Genomic DNA, 17344 nt, shown 5'->3' with positions numbered 1-17344 from the left:
CCATATATGAGTGTTATAGGTGCAGTGATGTATCTTGCTTACAACACTCGACCTGATATATCATTTGCTGTAAATTTATTGGCAAGATTTAACTCATCGTCTACTCGACGACATTAGAGTGAGATTAAACACATTTTTTTGCTATTTCCAAGGAACAATTAATCTCGAGTTATTTTATTCGAAAGATTTTCGGTATGAATTGATTGGTTTTGCCTATACATGATATTTATCTGATCCTTATAAAGCCAAGTCTCAAATTGGCTATATATTCACTTGTGGCGAAACGGTGATCCTGAAGATTGATGAAACAAACTTTAACTGTCACTTCTTCAAATCATGCTGAAATATTGACAATACATGAAGCTAGTCGAAAATGTGTTTGGTTGAGGTTAATGACTCAACATATATAGAAAAATTGTGGGTTAATACCCGATGATAAAAATTCCCCCGACTACATTGTACAAAGACAATACGGTTTGTATAACCCAATTGAAAGGGGGCTATATTAAAAGAGATAGAACGAAACATGTTTCACCTAAATTCTTTTTCACTCATGATCTTCAACAGAATGGTGAAATTGATGTCCATCAAATTCAATCATATAATAATTTAGCGGATATATATTAACCAACGCATTGCCGACTGCTACATTTGAAAAATTGGTGAAAAAAATTGGGATGCATCGGTTAAGAGATCTCAAATAATGTTTAGATCAGGATGAGCAAACAAGTACAAGAATGTTGTACTATTTTCCCTTCATTAGGATTTTTTTTCCCACAGGGTATTTTCCTAATAAAGTTTTAACGAGGCACATTCTTCGTACAAAAACATCTAAGGGGGAGTGTTATGAAATGTATACTAAGTATATACATATACCCAATGTAGAGAAAGTGCGGATGCTTTTGTTGATGTCACGAATCATATACGTAAGCTAATCATTGTAATAATTTTAGCCGCATTCGTTGATCTTATTTGCTTATAAATAATGAAATTCATTCAAATGAAAATAGTGCAATTTTACTCTCTTTATATGCTTATTCATTTACCTTATATATATTCTACTTACATACATATATAATAATTAACACATTACAGGTGTGTTTGTTTGGGAGTTTGAATTTTGAGTTGAGATTTAAATAGTAAAAATTTTGAATTTGAATAGTTGTATAATGTGATATAAATATGTATTGATGTGATTTTTGAATGTAAAATTGATTTTTAGTATAATATAAAAAATAAAAAATAAGTATTTAATTTAATATTTTTGAAAAAAAAATGAATTGAATAGTATACTTGGGAAAGAATCCCTAAACAAACCTACCATACGTACATTTGTAATCATTACACATATTTAATGCATTCATAGGCACATGCATACATATTCTTAATATATATTTATACATATTATATATATATTATTATATTTATTTATATCATATATAAAATAATGATTAACGGGATAATTAATATTTATATTGCTAATTCTAATAATAATTCTATATTAGAATTAGGCTACTTTCAAATTATTTGTCATGCATACAAATCGGGTCCAAATTGACTGAACTATCCTCCAATCCTTACATTTACTATTTTGCCCCCACCAGCCCTTTCAATTTTCAAAAGGATGCCACTCTGCTTGTTCATTCGATATCATAAACAACACCCCTTCTTCTTCATTGCACAGTCCTTTCCCTCGCAGTCGCACACACATACTTTTCTATATTTATTTTCATACATCATATCAAAATTCCCAGTGACAATTCGACCCAATCTCCTGTCTGTTGCCTCAGAGTCGCATCGTACCATCACGAACGAAGCTTTTGAATCTCAACTCGGATCGACGGCGGAAGGAAAGAGCAAAGCTTTCAGTTTTGAAAATGATTTCTACAGTTGTTCTTTCAAAAATAGAATTGATTCGCCGCCAATTTCGGTAAGATAGTTAAGAAAGTGATTCTAAACCCTTCAGCTAGGAGGAAAAATGGGGTTTCATAGTATTTATGTTCTTTGATTGAGTTAAGCATATTCTGGCTGGGTTGGAACAGAATCAGATTGCTCTAAGCTTTCACAAATTCGGTCTGGATGTCGGATTTCTTGGTGTAGCCGTCGGTAGATCCGTTCTATACTGGCTAATTTTGACAATGGCCCTAAAACCCAAGCCTCGTACCATTCTCGAAACCCTTGCTGAATCCGCCGTAGCCCTTGATTCTACCAACTCGCCTCTCAAATCTCTTGTCATCTCTAAATTACCTGACGGCGGTCAAACTGTAATTTATCTCGGCACTCTCTCCGGCGCACTGTTACTCTACTCGCTCCGAATTCCCCCAAGCGCGCCAGCCGAAATCGCTTTCCTCAGGCGTGTCAGTATTCCTCGCTCAGTGAATGCTATCCATCCTCTTGTGCGCATTGGAAAGATTTTGGTGGTTTCTGAAGGGTTCTTGTTTCTGTTTGACTCTGGATTACTGGAGCCTGCTAAGAGGATTAGCCTCTTTAGAGGTGTTACATCTTTGTCCTGTAAATTCCGAACCCGATATGGTTACATCAACGGAAGCTCCCAAAATAATTTTGAATATGCTGAAAATGGGAATGTTGATAGCAGCAATTTGGTTGCAATTGGAATTGGGAAAAAGTTGGTGTTGGCAGAGTTGATTTTGAGTGGATCCTTGGTAATTCAGAAGGAAATTAATGGGGTTCTTGATGGGTCGATCATTAATTCTTTGTGGGTTGATGACTCTATATTTATTGGCACCAATTTTGGATATTATTTGTATAATTGTGTGAGCGGGAGATGTGGGTTAATCTTTTCACTGCCAGATTCTACTGTTTTGCCGCGGATGAAATTGTTACCAAAGGATTTGAGGGTTTTACTAATGGTTGATAATGTAGGTATTATTGTGGATATGGAGGGGCAGCCTGTGGGAGGGAGCTTGGTATTTAAGGAGGCTCCCGATTCATTGGGAGAGATAAGGAGTTATGTAGTGGCAGTAAGGAATTCCATGGTGGAGTTGTATCATAAGAAAACAGGATGCTGTGTTCAGAGGTTTGTGGTTGGGGATGGAAGTGGGGTTACGTGGATACTGGCAGATGAGGAGAGTGAAAATGGGGAGCTTGTTGCTACTGCAACAAGCTCAAAGGTATACTTCAGGCCCACTGTAGCTAGATTTTATGTTTCTTATTCTGAATAGACAGATCCCAATGATTGGTTTATGCAAAACAAAATTATTGGATGAAAGTCAAAATCGCCTAGTTTTATGAATGGTGATACATAAACTCTTCTATGGTTCTTGTATGTTGCCTCATGCTTGCATGATATGGTAGTTGGCATGCTAAAAACTTTAAAAGGAAATTAAAGGATATTAAACAAAAGATTTTGCGTTTTACATGTTACCACCGTATTAGATGGATTTATTGCATCTGGTTTCATATAAATTCTGTACGAAAAGCTTATAACAAAATTTATGGTACTTATTGATGATGGTTGAAGGTTAATATTTAGTTATACCTGGCTTTCTATGAAGATCCATTATTAGATTTATTACTATTATTGATACTAGTTGAGGCTGGGGATTTACCAAATGGTATTGATTGCTCGTTTTTCCAATGCTTATTTTGACCTCATAAAGTGTGCCATGTTTTAAAATTGAAGCTTATATGCTATGGAAAAGTTTCTGGAGAAGAACAAATCAAAGATCTGCTCAGGAAAAAAAGCTTCAAGGAAGCCATCTCCTTGGTTGAAGAGCTTGAGAGCGAAGGTGAAATGACAAAGGAGATGCTTTCTTTCATCCATGCCCAAGTTGGTTTCCTGTTGTTTTTTGATTTGCATTTCAAGGAAGCAGTTGACCACTTCCTGCTTTCAGAAACTATGCAGCCTTCTGAACTTTTCCCCTTCATATTGCGTGATCCAAATCGCTGGACCCTATTGGTATGTGCTGTCATTTGTTCTTTGTGCTTGTTTAACTTTTCTACTTCATTCTTTTTTAATACCACACATGGATTGCATGTTCATCCTAAACAATTACTTGTGAGCAATATTCACTGATAGTCTTGCTCATTATGTTATCCATCACGAACTGGCTAGTTCTCATACTATTTGTAGCGTATAGTTTCTAATGAGATCTTAATAGTTGGGGAATTAGCTGCAGACAAAGAACTGTAAGGTGTGTGTCAAAGAATAGCTGAGTTATAATGTTGTTGAGATATTTTAGATATTTAGTTTTAGATTTGTTAGATTTAGATTTAGATTTGGTCATTTCCATTATATTACATTATTTAGATTTGAGTCTATCGAGTTTGTTTTAGGTTGCCTATATATAGGGCCCTTATTTTGATTATCAAGAAAGAAAGCTTTAGAGTTTCTGCAAAATATTTTAACATGGTATCAGAGCTCTAGGAATTTTTCTAGGGTTTTGTAGTCTTCTTCAAGCAGCTTTCATCTGTGTTTTGTTCTGGCCTTAATTGCTGTGAATTTTTCTTCTTCACTAAGTCATGTCTGAAACCATCTCCAAGGGAAAGAATGATATGCCTAAACACTTTGGTAGAGATAACCAAGGGAAAGAAAATAAAGACAATCTTTGGTGTACTTATTGCAAGAAACCCAGGCATACAAGGGAGAAGTGTTGGAAGCTGAATGGTAAACCTCCAAGCCGAGAGTGGGGCTACCGTGGGGGGCAGTAACAAAGGCCTCAAGCGCATATGGCAAAACAGCCCACTATTGAGGAAAATCCAGCAATAGGGGGGTTCAATAGTAAAGAAATTGAGAGATTGAGAAGTTTGTTGGGGACTCTTGAGAAGCCTTCAGGAACATGTTCAATGGCTCTTTCAGGTAAATCTGTGTGCACGAATGTCTTAGACAAATTATGTACCAACTCTTGGATCATGGACTCCGGTGCTACAGACCATATGACCCCCACATCTCAACTCTTCCACACCTATACCCTATGTCCAAGTAACAGAAAAATTGTTATGGCCGATGGTTCCTTAGCCACTGTTGCAGGGATTGGAGATATACATATCACACCTAGCCTTATCCTTAAAAATGTCCTCCATGTGCCCAAACTGTCAATAAGCCTTGTTTCCATTCAAAAGTTGACTCATGATCTTAAATGCTATGCTGTTTTTTGCTCTTCTTATTGTGTTTTTCAGGACCAAGACTCGGGGAGGAGGATTGGACTTGCTAAGGAAAGGAACGGTCTTTACCACCTTGAACCATCTAAAAAACCTAAGAGTAACTTGCCTTCTTCTTTTCTTAGTTCCTCGAATAAAGATGCCATTTGGCTATATCACCTACGTCTTGGTCATCCTTCTTTTAGGATTTTAAAAATAATGTTTCGTCATTTGTTCCAAGGATTAGATATTTCTGAATTTCATTGTGACATCTGTGAATTGGCAAAACATATCCGTGCATCTTTTCCTATTAGCAATAAGAGAAGTTCTCATCCTTTTCAGTTGATTCATAGTGACATATGGGGTCCTTCCACTATACCTAATGTTTCTGGGGCTCGTTGGTTTGTGTCCTTAATTGATGATTGCACTCGGGTCACATGACTCTTTCTTCTTAAACAAAAATCTGATGTTAGCACTGTTATACTTAATTTTCATTCAATGGTTCAAAATCAATTTGGGGTCAAAATAAAAAGCTTTAGGACAGACAATGCTAGAGATTATTTCAATCAAATTTTGTCACCTTACTTTCAATCATAGAGGATTATCCATGATTCATCATATGTGAAGACACCCCAACAAAATGGGGTAGCTGAAAGAAAGAATAGACATTTACTCAATACCACCCGAGCCTTACTGTTTCAAGGGAATGTTCCTAAGTCCTATTGGGGAGAAGCCGTTCTTACTGCCACATATATGATAAATAGACTTCCAAAAGCCCCATAGAGGCTCTTCATAGCTTTTACCCTCACTTCAGAACCTCTAATGGCCTCACTCCTAGGGTATTTGGGTGTACCGCCTTTGTTCATGTTCACAAACAACATAGAGGGAAGCTAGACCCTAGAGCCATCAAATGTGTTTTCCTCGGTTACTCATCCACTCAAAAGGGATACAAATGTTACAACCCCTTGACCAAAAAATTTTACATCTCTGCGGATGTCACTTTCACAGAAAATAGACCTTTTTTCAAGTCCTCTCTTGAGGAGGAGATTTCAATGATGGAAGATAGTACTTGTGAGTCTTTCGAACCACTTAAAACCCTTGACCTTCCGCATGTGCCACCCCGCAGTCACTCAGAACAAAACCCTCCTCATGTTCCGGTTGAACCTGAGTCCTTTGAACCAGTCACATTTGAGTTACCCGATCCTGTCACTGAACCCATATCATCTCCTTCTCCAACCAGCATCACTCACAATTTTCCAAAGTTTCCTCAGGTGTATTCAAGGAGAAAGACTGTTCTGAATTGACACAAGTCCAAGAATCCAATCCAAATTCTGAGAAAGAAATCACGGTAAGATCAGATCCACCTTTACACACACAATCTGTTGAACAGTCCACTGATTCAACTACTGTTCTAGATCTTCCCATTGCTGTTAGAAAAGAAACCAGAGAATGCACTAAACGACCACTCTATCCTCTATCTCACTATTCTCTTTTAAGCGCCTATCGCCAGCCCAAAAGGGATTCATTATGAGTTTGAACACCATTGCCATCCCTCACAATGTGTCTGAGGCATTGTCAAAAAGAATGGAGGGATGCTATGAGAGAAGAGATGAATGCATTTGAGAAGAATAAAACATGGGAGATCGTTGATAAACCAAAGGGAAAAAACATTGTTGATTGCAAATGGATTTTTACATTGAAGTACAAGGCTGATGGATCCCTTGAGAGATATAAAGCAAGGTTTGTAGCCAAAGGATATACTCAAACTTATGGGGTGGATTATCAAGAAACATTTGCTCCAGTTGCAAAAATGAACACAGTAAGAATTTTGTTATCATTGGCTGCTCACTTTAATTGGCAACTGCTACAATATGATGTTAAGAACGCATTTCTCCATGGTGACTTAAACCAGGATTTGAAGGGGACATTGGTAACAAGGTGTGCAAACTGAAAAAAAGCCCTTTATGGGTTAAAACAATCTCCTAGAGCATGGTTTGGCAGATTTGCAAAAGTCATGAAGGAATTTGGGTACAAACAAAGCCAAGGTGACCACACGCTTTTCATTAAGCATTCAGCTGTAGGGGGAGTGACTGCTCTTTTAGTCTATGTGGACGACATCATAATGACTGGAAATGATGAGAAAGAAAAGCATGAATTAAAGCTGAGACTAATGAAAGAATTTGAAATTAAAAAACCAGGGAAATTGAAGTATTTCCTTGGTATTGAGGTGGCATATTTTAGACAAGGGATCTTCATATCTCAACAAAAGTACGTGCTTGATTTATTGGCAGAAACAGGGAAGATTGGGTGTAAACCGATTTCTACTCCAATAGATCCAAATTATAAATTGGGAGAAGCTAAAAGAATGTACCAGAGGTTGGTTGGCATACTTATATACCTTGCTCACACTCGACCAGACATAGCATATTCTGTAAGTTTGATCAGCCAATTCATGCATGATCCAAGAGAACCTCATCTTCAAGCTGCTTACAGAGTATTGCACTAGGCAATCCAGGGAAAGGAATCTTGTTCAAAAGGAATGACACTCTTACTTTGGAAGCCTACACCGATGCTGACTATGCTGGCTCCCTAGTGGATAGAAGATCAACTGCAGGGTATTGTACTTTTCTTGGAGGTAACGTAGTGACATGGAGGAGCAAGAAGCAGAATGTAGTGGCAAGGTCATCAGCAGAATCATAATTTAGGGCAATTGCTCAAGGATTATGCGAATTACTTCGGTTGAGGATCATTTTGGATGATTTGAGAGTCAAATGGGAGGGTCCCATGAAGCTTTACTGTGACAATAAGTCAGCTATTAATATAGCTCATAATCCTATACAACAGGATAGGACAAAGCATATTGAAATTGATAGACATTTCATCAAAGAAAAACTGAAGGAAGGGTTAGTATGTATGTCCTATGTTCCGTCAGAGAGACAATTAGCCGATGTTCTAACAAAGGGGCTGAACAGTTCGAGTTTCCATGATCTTGTATCCAAGCTGGGAATGGAAGACATCTATTCCTCAGCTTAAGGGGGAGTGTCAAAGAATAGCTGAGTTATAATGTTGTTGAGATATTTTAGATATTTAGTTTTAGATTTGTTAGATTTAGATTTAGATTTGGTCATATCCATTAGATTATATTATTTAGATTTGAGTCTATCGAGTTTGTTTTAGGTTGCCTATATATAGGCCCCTTATTTTGATTATCAAGAAAGAAAGCTTTAGAGATTCTGCAAAATATTTTAACAGTGTGGCTTAACAGTTGCAAGTTCTTGGGATTTAGTATGGTGGATTGGTACATTTACAACTTGATATTTTCTCCTGTGCCTCTATGTCGCTTGTTTTCTAGCCAAGTGAACTGCATACATTTCTGTGTATCATTTTTTAAAAATGTTCTTACTACTGTACATTATTTGTGAACTTATAGGTTGCGAGGAACAGATATTGGGGCTTGCATCCGCCTCCAACACTCCTTGAAAATTTAATAGACGATGGCCTGAAAGCTATTCAAAGAGCTGCTTTTCTAAAGAAGGCAGGTCTGGAGACTGCTGTGGATAATGAGTTTCTTCTAAACCCACCTAGTAGAGCAGAACTATTAGAATCTGCAATAGAAAACATTATAAGGTGTTTATGATTTTATTTTGGGGTTCTTTGATGTTTATTATATTCTGTTTCATTTCTAGATCGAATTTACAGTTCTCTTTGTTTGTCTACAAGTGATTTCAATTTATGTCTAACTTGATTGCAAATTTGACTTTCAAGTTCTTATCAATCTTCTTTTGCTACAGATACTTGCAATCTTGCCGTGGAAGAGAACTGGCCTCTTCGGTAAAGGAGGGAGTTGACACTCTTCTGATGCAAATGTATAGAGCTCTAAACCGTATTGACGACATGGAAAGTCTTGCATCCTCTGAGAATAGCTGTGTGGTGGTATGTATCTCTTTCCATATCCCTTCACTCTGCTGAATGACGTATTTATATGTATTGAACTCATTTTTATGTGGTATATAATGTGACAAAGGAAAGTGTATCCAGTCGATTCAAGCAGTGATTACTTGAGTTACTTATAAGTAATAGTATTCGAACATCACAATTCAATTACTTGTTGTTTGAAAAGTTGAGGAGCACCATTTTTATGTTAAGTCACATGCAGTAAGGAAGAAAGAGAGGGTGCAAAGGCTGTAGACATTTGAGAGGAATTGGTAGAAGTATGAGAACACTTGTAATAATGAATAATTGAGTGTCATGATAAAATTGAGTTGCTTAAAATTCGTTTAAGGGGCCGATCGTGAAAATTTAATGGGCAGTGCAGGAGGAGCTAGAAGCACTACTTACAGAATCCCGGCATTTACGTACACTTGCTTTCTTGTATGCTAGTAAGGGGATGAGCGCTAAGGCTCTTTCTATCTGGCGTATATTGGCAAAAAATTATTTGCCAAGCAGCTATAGCAAAGATCAGTACGAGGCAAATGATTTACAAGGTATCTCTGGAGCGTTCACATTTGGTCGTGAAACTGCTGCCTTGGAAGCTTCTAAAATTTTGGAGGGGTCTTCTGATCAAGATTTGGTTCTACAGCACATTGGGTGGGTATGTAAGCAGAACTTTTATACCATTCTGTTACTTTTAACCTTCTGTTTTGATTCCAACAGGCAATATATATATATATATATTCCATGTTTTATGCCAAGGAAATGTAGTCTGTATTGTATATGTTGTAAACTTTATGACACATGTATTGTTTCTTGTTTCTGTTTTAGATTGCAGATATCAGCCAGGTGCTTGCTGTTCAAATTCTGATATCAGAGAAACGAGACAATTTATTATCACCAGGCAAGACTATCAATGACTGCAGTAGCACCACATCTGCATCCTTATTTATTTATATTTATTATTATGAGATTTTAATCATCAATAACTCTTCAAGAAGCAGTATGTTTAGTTTCCATAATTTCTGTATGTTAAATAAATGGGTTTATGAATTATAAGATTCCGGAGAAGAAGAGTCTTTGTAGTCAGGTTTATCTTCTTATTATGGAAACAATTTCAAAGCAGCCTCTCTACAACCATATCCTGGAACCTGACATCATGTACAAGCTATATATTTTTATTCACTCCTCGTGCTTTAGTTTGTAACCTTCTTTTCACATATATTGCATTTCTCATTACAACCTTAATTTCAGATGAGTAATTGAAGTTAACTACTCTGATTATTGACACTTTTCACAAGTCGTAATATCTTATTCATGTAGCCTGATTTTCCATCTACATTTCCAAGAATTAAATTATACAGTATTTTATCTGATTTGTTAATTAAGTATGAAAAATTCATGAGTGTGCTTCTAAGTTATTATTTCCCTGTCATATTACTGGGTTGCTAGGTGCCCCTTATATATTATGTCATTGGAAGGATGTTTTGGCACTTCTAATCTCATGACCGTGAGCGCACAATTTGCATGCTGCATTCTGACTTAAAATGAATCTACCTCATTGATTGTTTGAACAATTTCTTCAAATTGTTGAAAGTTGCTAAATAATTTGAATTCTTACAAAATGTATTGTTGATCTTGCAACCTGTAAAATATGAATGCATACATTCAGTATTTGTTTATCTCACAATACATCACTAGTTTCTTATATTGCTGGTTAATTACTTGCAATCTCTTCTGTTATAGATGAAGTAATTGCTGCAACTGATCCCGAAAAAGTGGAAATTCTTCAAAGGTATCACTTGTTGAACACATTTCCCTATTTAACTTCAATGTACCTTTAAATAAATTTCCCTCTTCCCAGTACACTATTGGTTAGGATTCACAGGAGTACCCACATCCTTGGCTCGCAATATTAAGATTTTGCTGATAAAGCCTGTACATACTTCTGTTGAGACATGACTACTCTTCTGGTTTCTACTTGCCTTAATTAGCTTGTCTAAGCTTTTCATTGAAATTGACTGTAAAGAAAGACTTTAGTTGTGGAATACTCAATATCATTCACGTATATATCCAACGTTTAGATAATATATAGAATGTTGTTTAGAATAAAGTAACGAGATCTGCTTTTTCTCACTCCAATTTTTTGACCACTTGATTAATTTTTCGAACCATGTGGGTTTGTTTGAGGCTGAAAAAAGACTTGAGGAGGTACACACCTTTCCCTGCTTTCTTGGGAAAACAATCCTGGTGGTTTTTTAGTAATACATTCTTCATGAAGATCACTGCTTTGTGGGTGCATTTTTTAGCATCTAAGTAATAAAGAGGCTCTTCATTCATTGTTGCTGCAGAATAAACAAATATTAAACCAAATAAGAAATTGTAGGAATGAATCTGTTTTAGCAATTAGCAAGAACACGAACAAATTTACATTAATATGCTTGAGTGAAGCCTTTGGCCACTAGACTAATTTTGAGACTAGCGATTAAACCACCTTAGTTGAATTTATTAACCCTCGTTGATATCCTGTAGCTTTCCTGTAGATTCATTAACTCCCAATCACATTTGTTTTCAATATACATAATCGCTATTATCATTGTATTACACTAGCCAATATGTGCTAGTGCTTCAATAATAATTTATGGGATAATTAGATGTTCTGTATGAACATGAAGTCATCAAAGCAATAGAATTTGTAGTTACGTACTGCCTCTTACCTTCCCAAAATGAAATTGGGAGATGATCTAGTTCAAAGTTGCCTAGATTTAATGCCAAAAAAGACAGCAGTGGCCACAATTTGGGTATCTTATGGTGAGATCTTTAAATATGAGAAAGCGTGGATTTTCAAGATCTCAAATTAATCATCTTATTTGAAACATGCCTTATCTTCTGAAAAGGGGATGCTTTTTCTACCATATTGATTTTAAACTAATGCCTCTATATTATTGAAGATTGATGAAATGTAAGGTTTCCTTTTTTTTTTTTTTTTTTTTTTTTTTGTGTGTGTGTGTGTGTGTAGGTAGGTATTTGGAAGGCACTTATGCATTATGCCAGTATGCTCTTCTCCAATTATGTAAAATTGCAAAATCATAATGAAGTTTATATCTTGATATTTTTTTTAATTATTTTTTTTATTGCACAGTAAAATGCATTATGTTACACTATATTTTGCCAATATTAACAATGCAATGCTTGCATGATGTGAGGCAGATATCTTCAGTGGTTGATTGAATCCCAAGGCTCCGATGATCCTCAGTTCCATACAGCATATGCTCTATTGCTTGCTAAGTCATCCCTTGAAATTGAGATGAGTGATGCTGTGGTTGGAATTCCAAAAAATGGAATGGAAGTATCTGAAATTGGAAGGAGCACAATGTTTGATATCCCTGTTAGGGAAAGACTACAAACCTTTTTACAGTCATCAGAATTGTATGATGTGGAAGAGGTTCTTGATATGATTGAAGACTCAGAGCTATGGCTAGAAAAGGTCCTCGTATGCATAGATATAACTGCTTCATTGAAGACTTTATCATTTGACACTATTCTGCATATGAATTTTGTGCTAACGGACAACTTGTTTCCTAATGTTGCCTGATTTAGCTTCTTTATATCTGATAGGCGATTCTGTATAGGAGGCTTGGTCAGGAAACGTTAGTGCTGGAGATTTTGGCCTTGTAAGTTCACATATTATATATGTTACTTGATCTGTCATTGGGACATTGGATTTCATTCTACTTAAAAAAGCTTGCAAATATTCTTTCAAAGCTATTCTATGTCCTACCTTTTAATTACAATAATGCTGAATTAGTGATTCCTTTTGTGCATTATCTATTTTCCTTTCTTTTTTCGTGTTATGATTTTATATTACATGACTGGATATTAAGGATATGTCATTCATTAAATTTGTGATGAGATGGAGTCATGATATGTATTTGTTTGGCCTTTATGCTCTTAATAGGAAATTGGAGGACTGTGAAGCTGCCGAACAGTATTGTGCAGAGATTGGTAGACCAGATGCTTATATGCAGTTAGTCTTTCTCACTCCTCTCTCTTTCTGTCTCACTTGCGTAAATACATTTATCTCATTTCCCTTTTCCCTTCCTTTGTGGAGGTTACTTGAGATGTACTTGAATCCCAAGGATGGTAGAGAGCCCATGTATAAAGCTGCTGTCCATCTTTTCCACAATCATGGGCAACTTCTGGATTCATTGCAAGTATTGGAGGTACAATTTTACATGTGAAACTTCTTGCACGAATTATGAGTATATAATTCCCGTAATCTTAGTATGGAGGCTTTAGAAAGATGTGTTGTAGCATATTTAATTACTTGCAGTAAAATACCTCTGCACACAAAACTGGTATACGACAATGGTTGACAAATATAAAAGTTTGTTTGGTTGTGGTTTGAAATTGATTTAAAATGAGGTGTTAAATTTTCTTTTTTTGTTTAAATAGTGTAAATTATGAGATGTTTATTAATAATGAAATTAAGATCTATTTATATATACCTTATACAAAAGTATGAAGTCAAATAATAACCTAATTTAGTGAATCTAGTAAATATATCTAAATATAACTACCTAATCTAATAGATATAATTACATAATATTTGGCAAATCAAAATAATATCAACCAAAATATCTATCTAAAATATATTTTAATACCCTGCCTCGAACTTAAATTGGTGATATAGAAGTCAACTCGAGTTTGACAAAAGAAAGATATTAGTATTCAAATCGATTCTCTATCGTGGCGGGGCACCTTAAGAAATTAGTATGTTGGCCAAATTAAGGTCTCTAGTGGCGTCAATCCTCTTGTCGCGGAATCACGCTGACGATTCTCTGTCGCAAAGGCTGTAACTCTAATGAATTAAAGTTTGGCCAAGTTAGAATTTTTAATCGTCACAATTTTCTATCGTAGCGGCAGCATCAAAGTAGAATTTCTTATTATGGCGATCCCCTGTCGCAATGGCACCGACAATCCTCTGTCGCTACGGCAGCGCTAAGTCCTAAGAAATTAAATCCTAATAGACAAAAACTTCAGACAGATAATTGAATAGCAAAACAAAAAATCTTAACTAAATTGGAAGTTGACAAATAAGTTGAAAATATCTCATTATGTTGTAGTTTGGAATTTCGAGAAATTGAACGCCGAACACATTTGCACATGTAGCCAAAAGTCGGCGGCAATGAAATGGTTGACCGGTATTCACCGGCGTTGACCAACACATGTAATGTGCTGTTTTTGAAGATTTATTTGGTGGCAAGTGTATCTCAGAAAAAGAATATGGTGGCGGTAGTGTGAGGTTACAATGGGTATATATTTTGGAAATGTTAGGAAGACTCATATTCGAAAGGCAATCCCCTGGGTACATTCCAAGTTACGGGATGTATCCACATGGATTAGTACTGTTTATTCAGAAAAGTATGACTTTGATACTATGTTAGACATTTCTGAGATGTTTATTAATAATGAAATTAAAGTCTATTTATAGATGTTATACAAAACCATGAAGTCAAATAATAACAACCTAATATAGTAAATCTTGTAGATATATCTAAATAATCGATACGATTAAATCATACTCCATCTAGCAAATCTAAATAATATCAACCAAAATATCTATCTAAAATATATTTCAACAAATAGTATTTTGATGTGATGTTTTGTGAGATGGAATAATGTATTTTTATTGAAAACTATGTGGGATGAATGTTGTGGATTTGTATTTGAAATCATTAACAAACCCAAAGTGCCCATCTTATTACCAAATTGAAAGTGGATCATTTGGATGTTCCCTTTTGTTAAAGTTGAATGACTATCCTCATATTGCGAGATTAGACTTAATTTGATAAATCTATTTCTCTAGTTAGTTCTTCCCGGTTCCTCCAAGTGGTTGAAGGTACAACCCTATTTGTTTCAATCTAAATATTATGGTAACAAATGTTTTGAATAACAATAAAAGAAGATAGAGTGGGAGAGTAGATTACATATTAGAATTCTTTGTATCTTTTGGTTCTTCGAATGTGACTGGTGACTGGGCCAAGGACGTACCTATTTGTATTTACCCTCACAATTACTTAATATAATATGATGTGGTAGTTATACGTTAATACTATTTTGCAGAGATTATCTCCAGATATGCCCCTCCAGCTCGCCTCAGACACACTATTAAGAATGTTGAGAGCTCAGCATCACCACTATCGTCAAGGGCAAGTATGTATTTCGCTTGTCTTTTCCAATTATTTTTATTATTGTAGGTGTTAGTGGGAATGGTGCAGAGACTCCGTGGCAAACCAGCACAAACCCTGTGTAAGCACCATGCTAGAGTGAAAGTGAAATTTCTAAAAAGAAAATATAAATTCAATAATTGATATAAAAGAAAACATAATATAACATGTCAATAACCTTTAACAAAATAACAATTTTCACGAACAGAGCAACTTTTTCCCAAGGGACCTATTCTGCCTAATTGCATTCACCTTACTAATATCATCCTCTACATATTTTATGATCGTCAGGTTAAAATCATGAACGATGATGCATTTTTCTTTGATTACAGCTTTAGTGTAATTTTTGCATCTTTTGTGTTAAATGCGGTATTTAATAAACTGTTTGGCGCACTTTTTTGGTGAGTAAAGCACACGTACTCCACAAAATTCTTCATCCTGTCATATGAAATGCAAGCCGTAGGATGTGGGAAATGGTATAGTAGACTGAATGTTTTTTTCATGCCCCTTTCTGTGATGTCTACTCTCCATTCTGCTCGATTTATAAGTACAAGCACGATCTCATGTCCCTTTTAAAGATTGTGAATCTAATTTATCGTGAAAATATGTTTAATCTCTAGCAGGATGTTAATATGAATTATAAATTGGGAAACCTCTAAGCTATTTCTCTCTACAGATTGTGCATAACCTTTCCCGTGCCTTGGATGTTGATGCAAGCCTGGCAAGGCTTGAAGAAAGGTCACGCCATGTGCAAATTAATGAGGAAAGTGTTTGTGATTCTTGCCATGCTCGTCTTGGTACTAAACTATTCGCCATGTACCCCGATGACACCGTTGTTTGTTACAAGGTATGTTGTGTCTTTGTACCCTTTTGAGAAACGTAATTGCAATTTTCTTACATTCCGAATTGGAGGATTAAAATTAAAGACGTTGGTAGAATCAATCAATCACTCATACACTCACAGGTCTTTGAAGTTGTTCGTATTTTGCACTTAACTATTTTTCTATTGCATTTACCACTGAGGTTTCTTTTCAAACCTACATGCAGTGTTATCGGCGGCAGGGCGAGTCCACATCTGTCGGTGGTCGCGACTTTAGGAAAGATGTTTTGGTAAAACCCGGTTGGCTGGTGACACGATGATGACTCTTTTAAGCATTAAGTGGCAAATTGGCAAGCTTTATTGTTATTATTATTATTCATGGATGATACTTGAACATTCGATCGATGCAAACGATGTCCAGAGGAAGCAGGTGACATGATTGAAGGAAATCATATGGGCTATGGGGGCAGAAATAATTGAGAAACAATAGTCTCTCTCTCTCTTAACACTAGACTAGAATAAGGAAGGATGTTTGTACATAGAAACATGTGTTGTATTGAGGTTAATTTGTTGGTTGCCAAAGACACTAAAACATCTTCATTTTGTATATTTCTATGTAAGAAATACAAAGACTTAGCCTTTTGTTTTGGACAATGGTGCCTCTTTTTTGTTTTTTAGTTTTTGTATTATTTAATACAAGATCATTGTTTATCTTTCTTCTGAATTTCTCTTTGTTTTTTTCATCCTAAAATTTCTAATCTCTTAACAAAACTAAGATACAAATGAACATAGTTGGGGTTTTCCTTTAAAAATAGATTAGAGAATAAGTTATTCCCCTTCTTAATTAGTCATGCACGATTTGTACCATTTTTCTACAGCAAAAAATTCTAGTAGAATAGTGAATGCAGTTTGTGTAGTTTATATTGGCATTCTATCCTCAATGAAGGGTTATTACAGAATTTAAACAAACAAATAAATAAATCACATTTTAAAATTTTGATTAAAACCACCAACAAGACCCAAAATGGGTATGGTATGTCTTACTTTGTTGTTGTTTGCTCAGTTGACTACTCTAATTGTTCTTAGAATAGAATATCACATTTCACTTGTGAAAAACATGGGTGTGTTCTTGGTTTTAAATAATAAAATTTTGAATTGAAACAGTTATTTAATGTGATATAAATATGTATTTATGTGACGTTTTGAATGTAAAATGAATTTTTTGTGTAATATAATAAATAAATAATAGGCGTTTGATTTGATA

General features: G+C 35.4%; 1 protein-coding gene across 2 annotated transcripts; it reads left to right on the top strand.

Moving 5' to 3' along the window:
- Positions 1 to 1641: 1641 nt before the first annotated feature.
- Positions 1642 to 16791, top strand: LOC127255617 (vacuolar sorting protein 3). Of its 2 annotated transcripts, XM_051281249.1 has the most exons (14): positions 1644 to 3131; positions 3644 to 3919; positions 8531 to 8727; positions 8892 to 9033; positions 9416 to 9691; positions 9862 to 9934; positions 10777 to 10825; positions 12241 to 12517; positions 12649 to 12704; positions 12989 to 13057; positions 13142 to 13253; positions 15157 to 15246; positions 15937 to 16107; positions 16308 to 16791. In XM_051281249.1, exons 1-14 carry the CDS (start codon positions 2139 to 2141, stop codon positions 16398 to 16400), a joined length of 2874 nt encoding a protein of 957 aa, XP_051137206.1. In that variant the 5' UTR covers positions 1644 to 2138; the 3' UTR covers positions 16401 to 16791. The 2 variants fall into 2 exon arrangements, with proteins under 2 accessions (XP_051137207.1, XP_051137206.1); XM_051281250.1 differs by lacking the exon at positions 16308 to 16791 and having other exon boundaries at positions 1642 to 3131; positions 15157 to 15342; positions 15937 to 16082.
- The last annotated feature ends 553 nt before the right edge of the window (positions 16792 to 17344 follow it).

The sequence above is a fragment of the Andrographis paniculata genome, unplaced genomic scaffold (assembly GCF_009805555.1).
Source record: "Andrographis paniculata isolate CXL003 unplaced genomic scaffold, ASM980555v1 Contig54END, whole genome shotgun sequence".
NCBI classification, from domain to species: Eukaryota; Viridiplantae; Streptophyta; class Magnoliopsida; order Lamiales; family Acanthaceae; genus Andrographis; species Andrographis paniculata.
The sequence above is the reverse complement of the archived record's forward strand: the minus strand, read 5'-3'. Positions and strand labels throughout refer to the sequence as shown.

What these genes read in the sequence shown, in the direction of transcription:
- LOC127255617 (XM_051281249.1), top strand. Translation starts at nt 2,139, where the DNA reads ATGGCCCTAAAACCCAAGCCTCGTACCATTCTCGAAACCCTTGCTGAA. An exon ending in ACCACTATCGTCAAGGGCAA is followed by an intron (nt 15,247 to 15,936) that starts GTATGTATTTCG and finishes TTCTCTCTACAG; the next exon opens with ATTGTGCATAACCTTTCCCG. An exon ending in ACACCGTTGTTTGTTACAAG is followed by an intron (nt 16,108 to 16,307) that starts GTATGTTGTGTC and finishes ACCTACATGCAG; the next exon opens with TGTTATCGGCGGCAGGGCGA.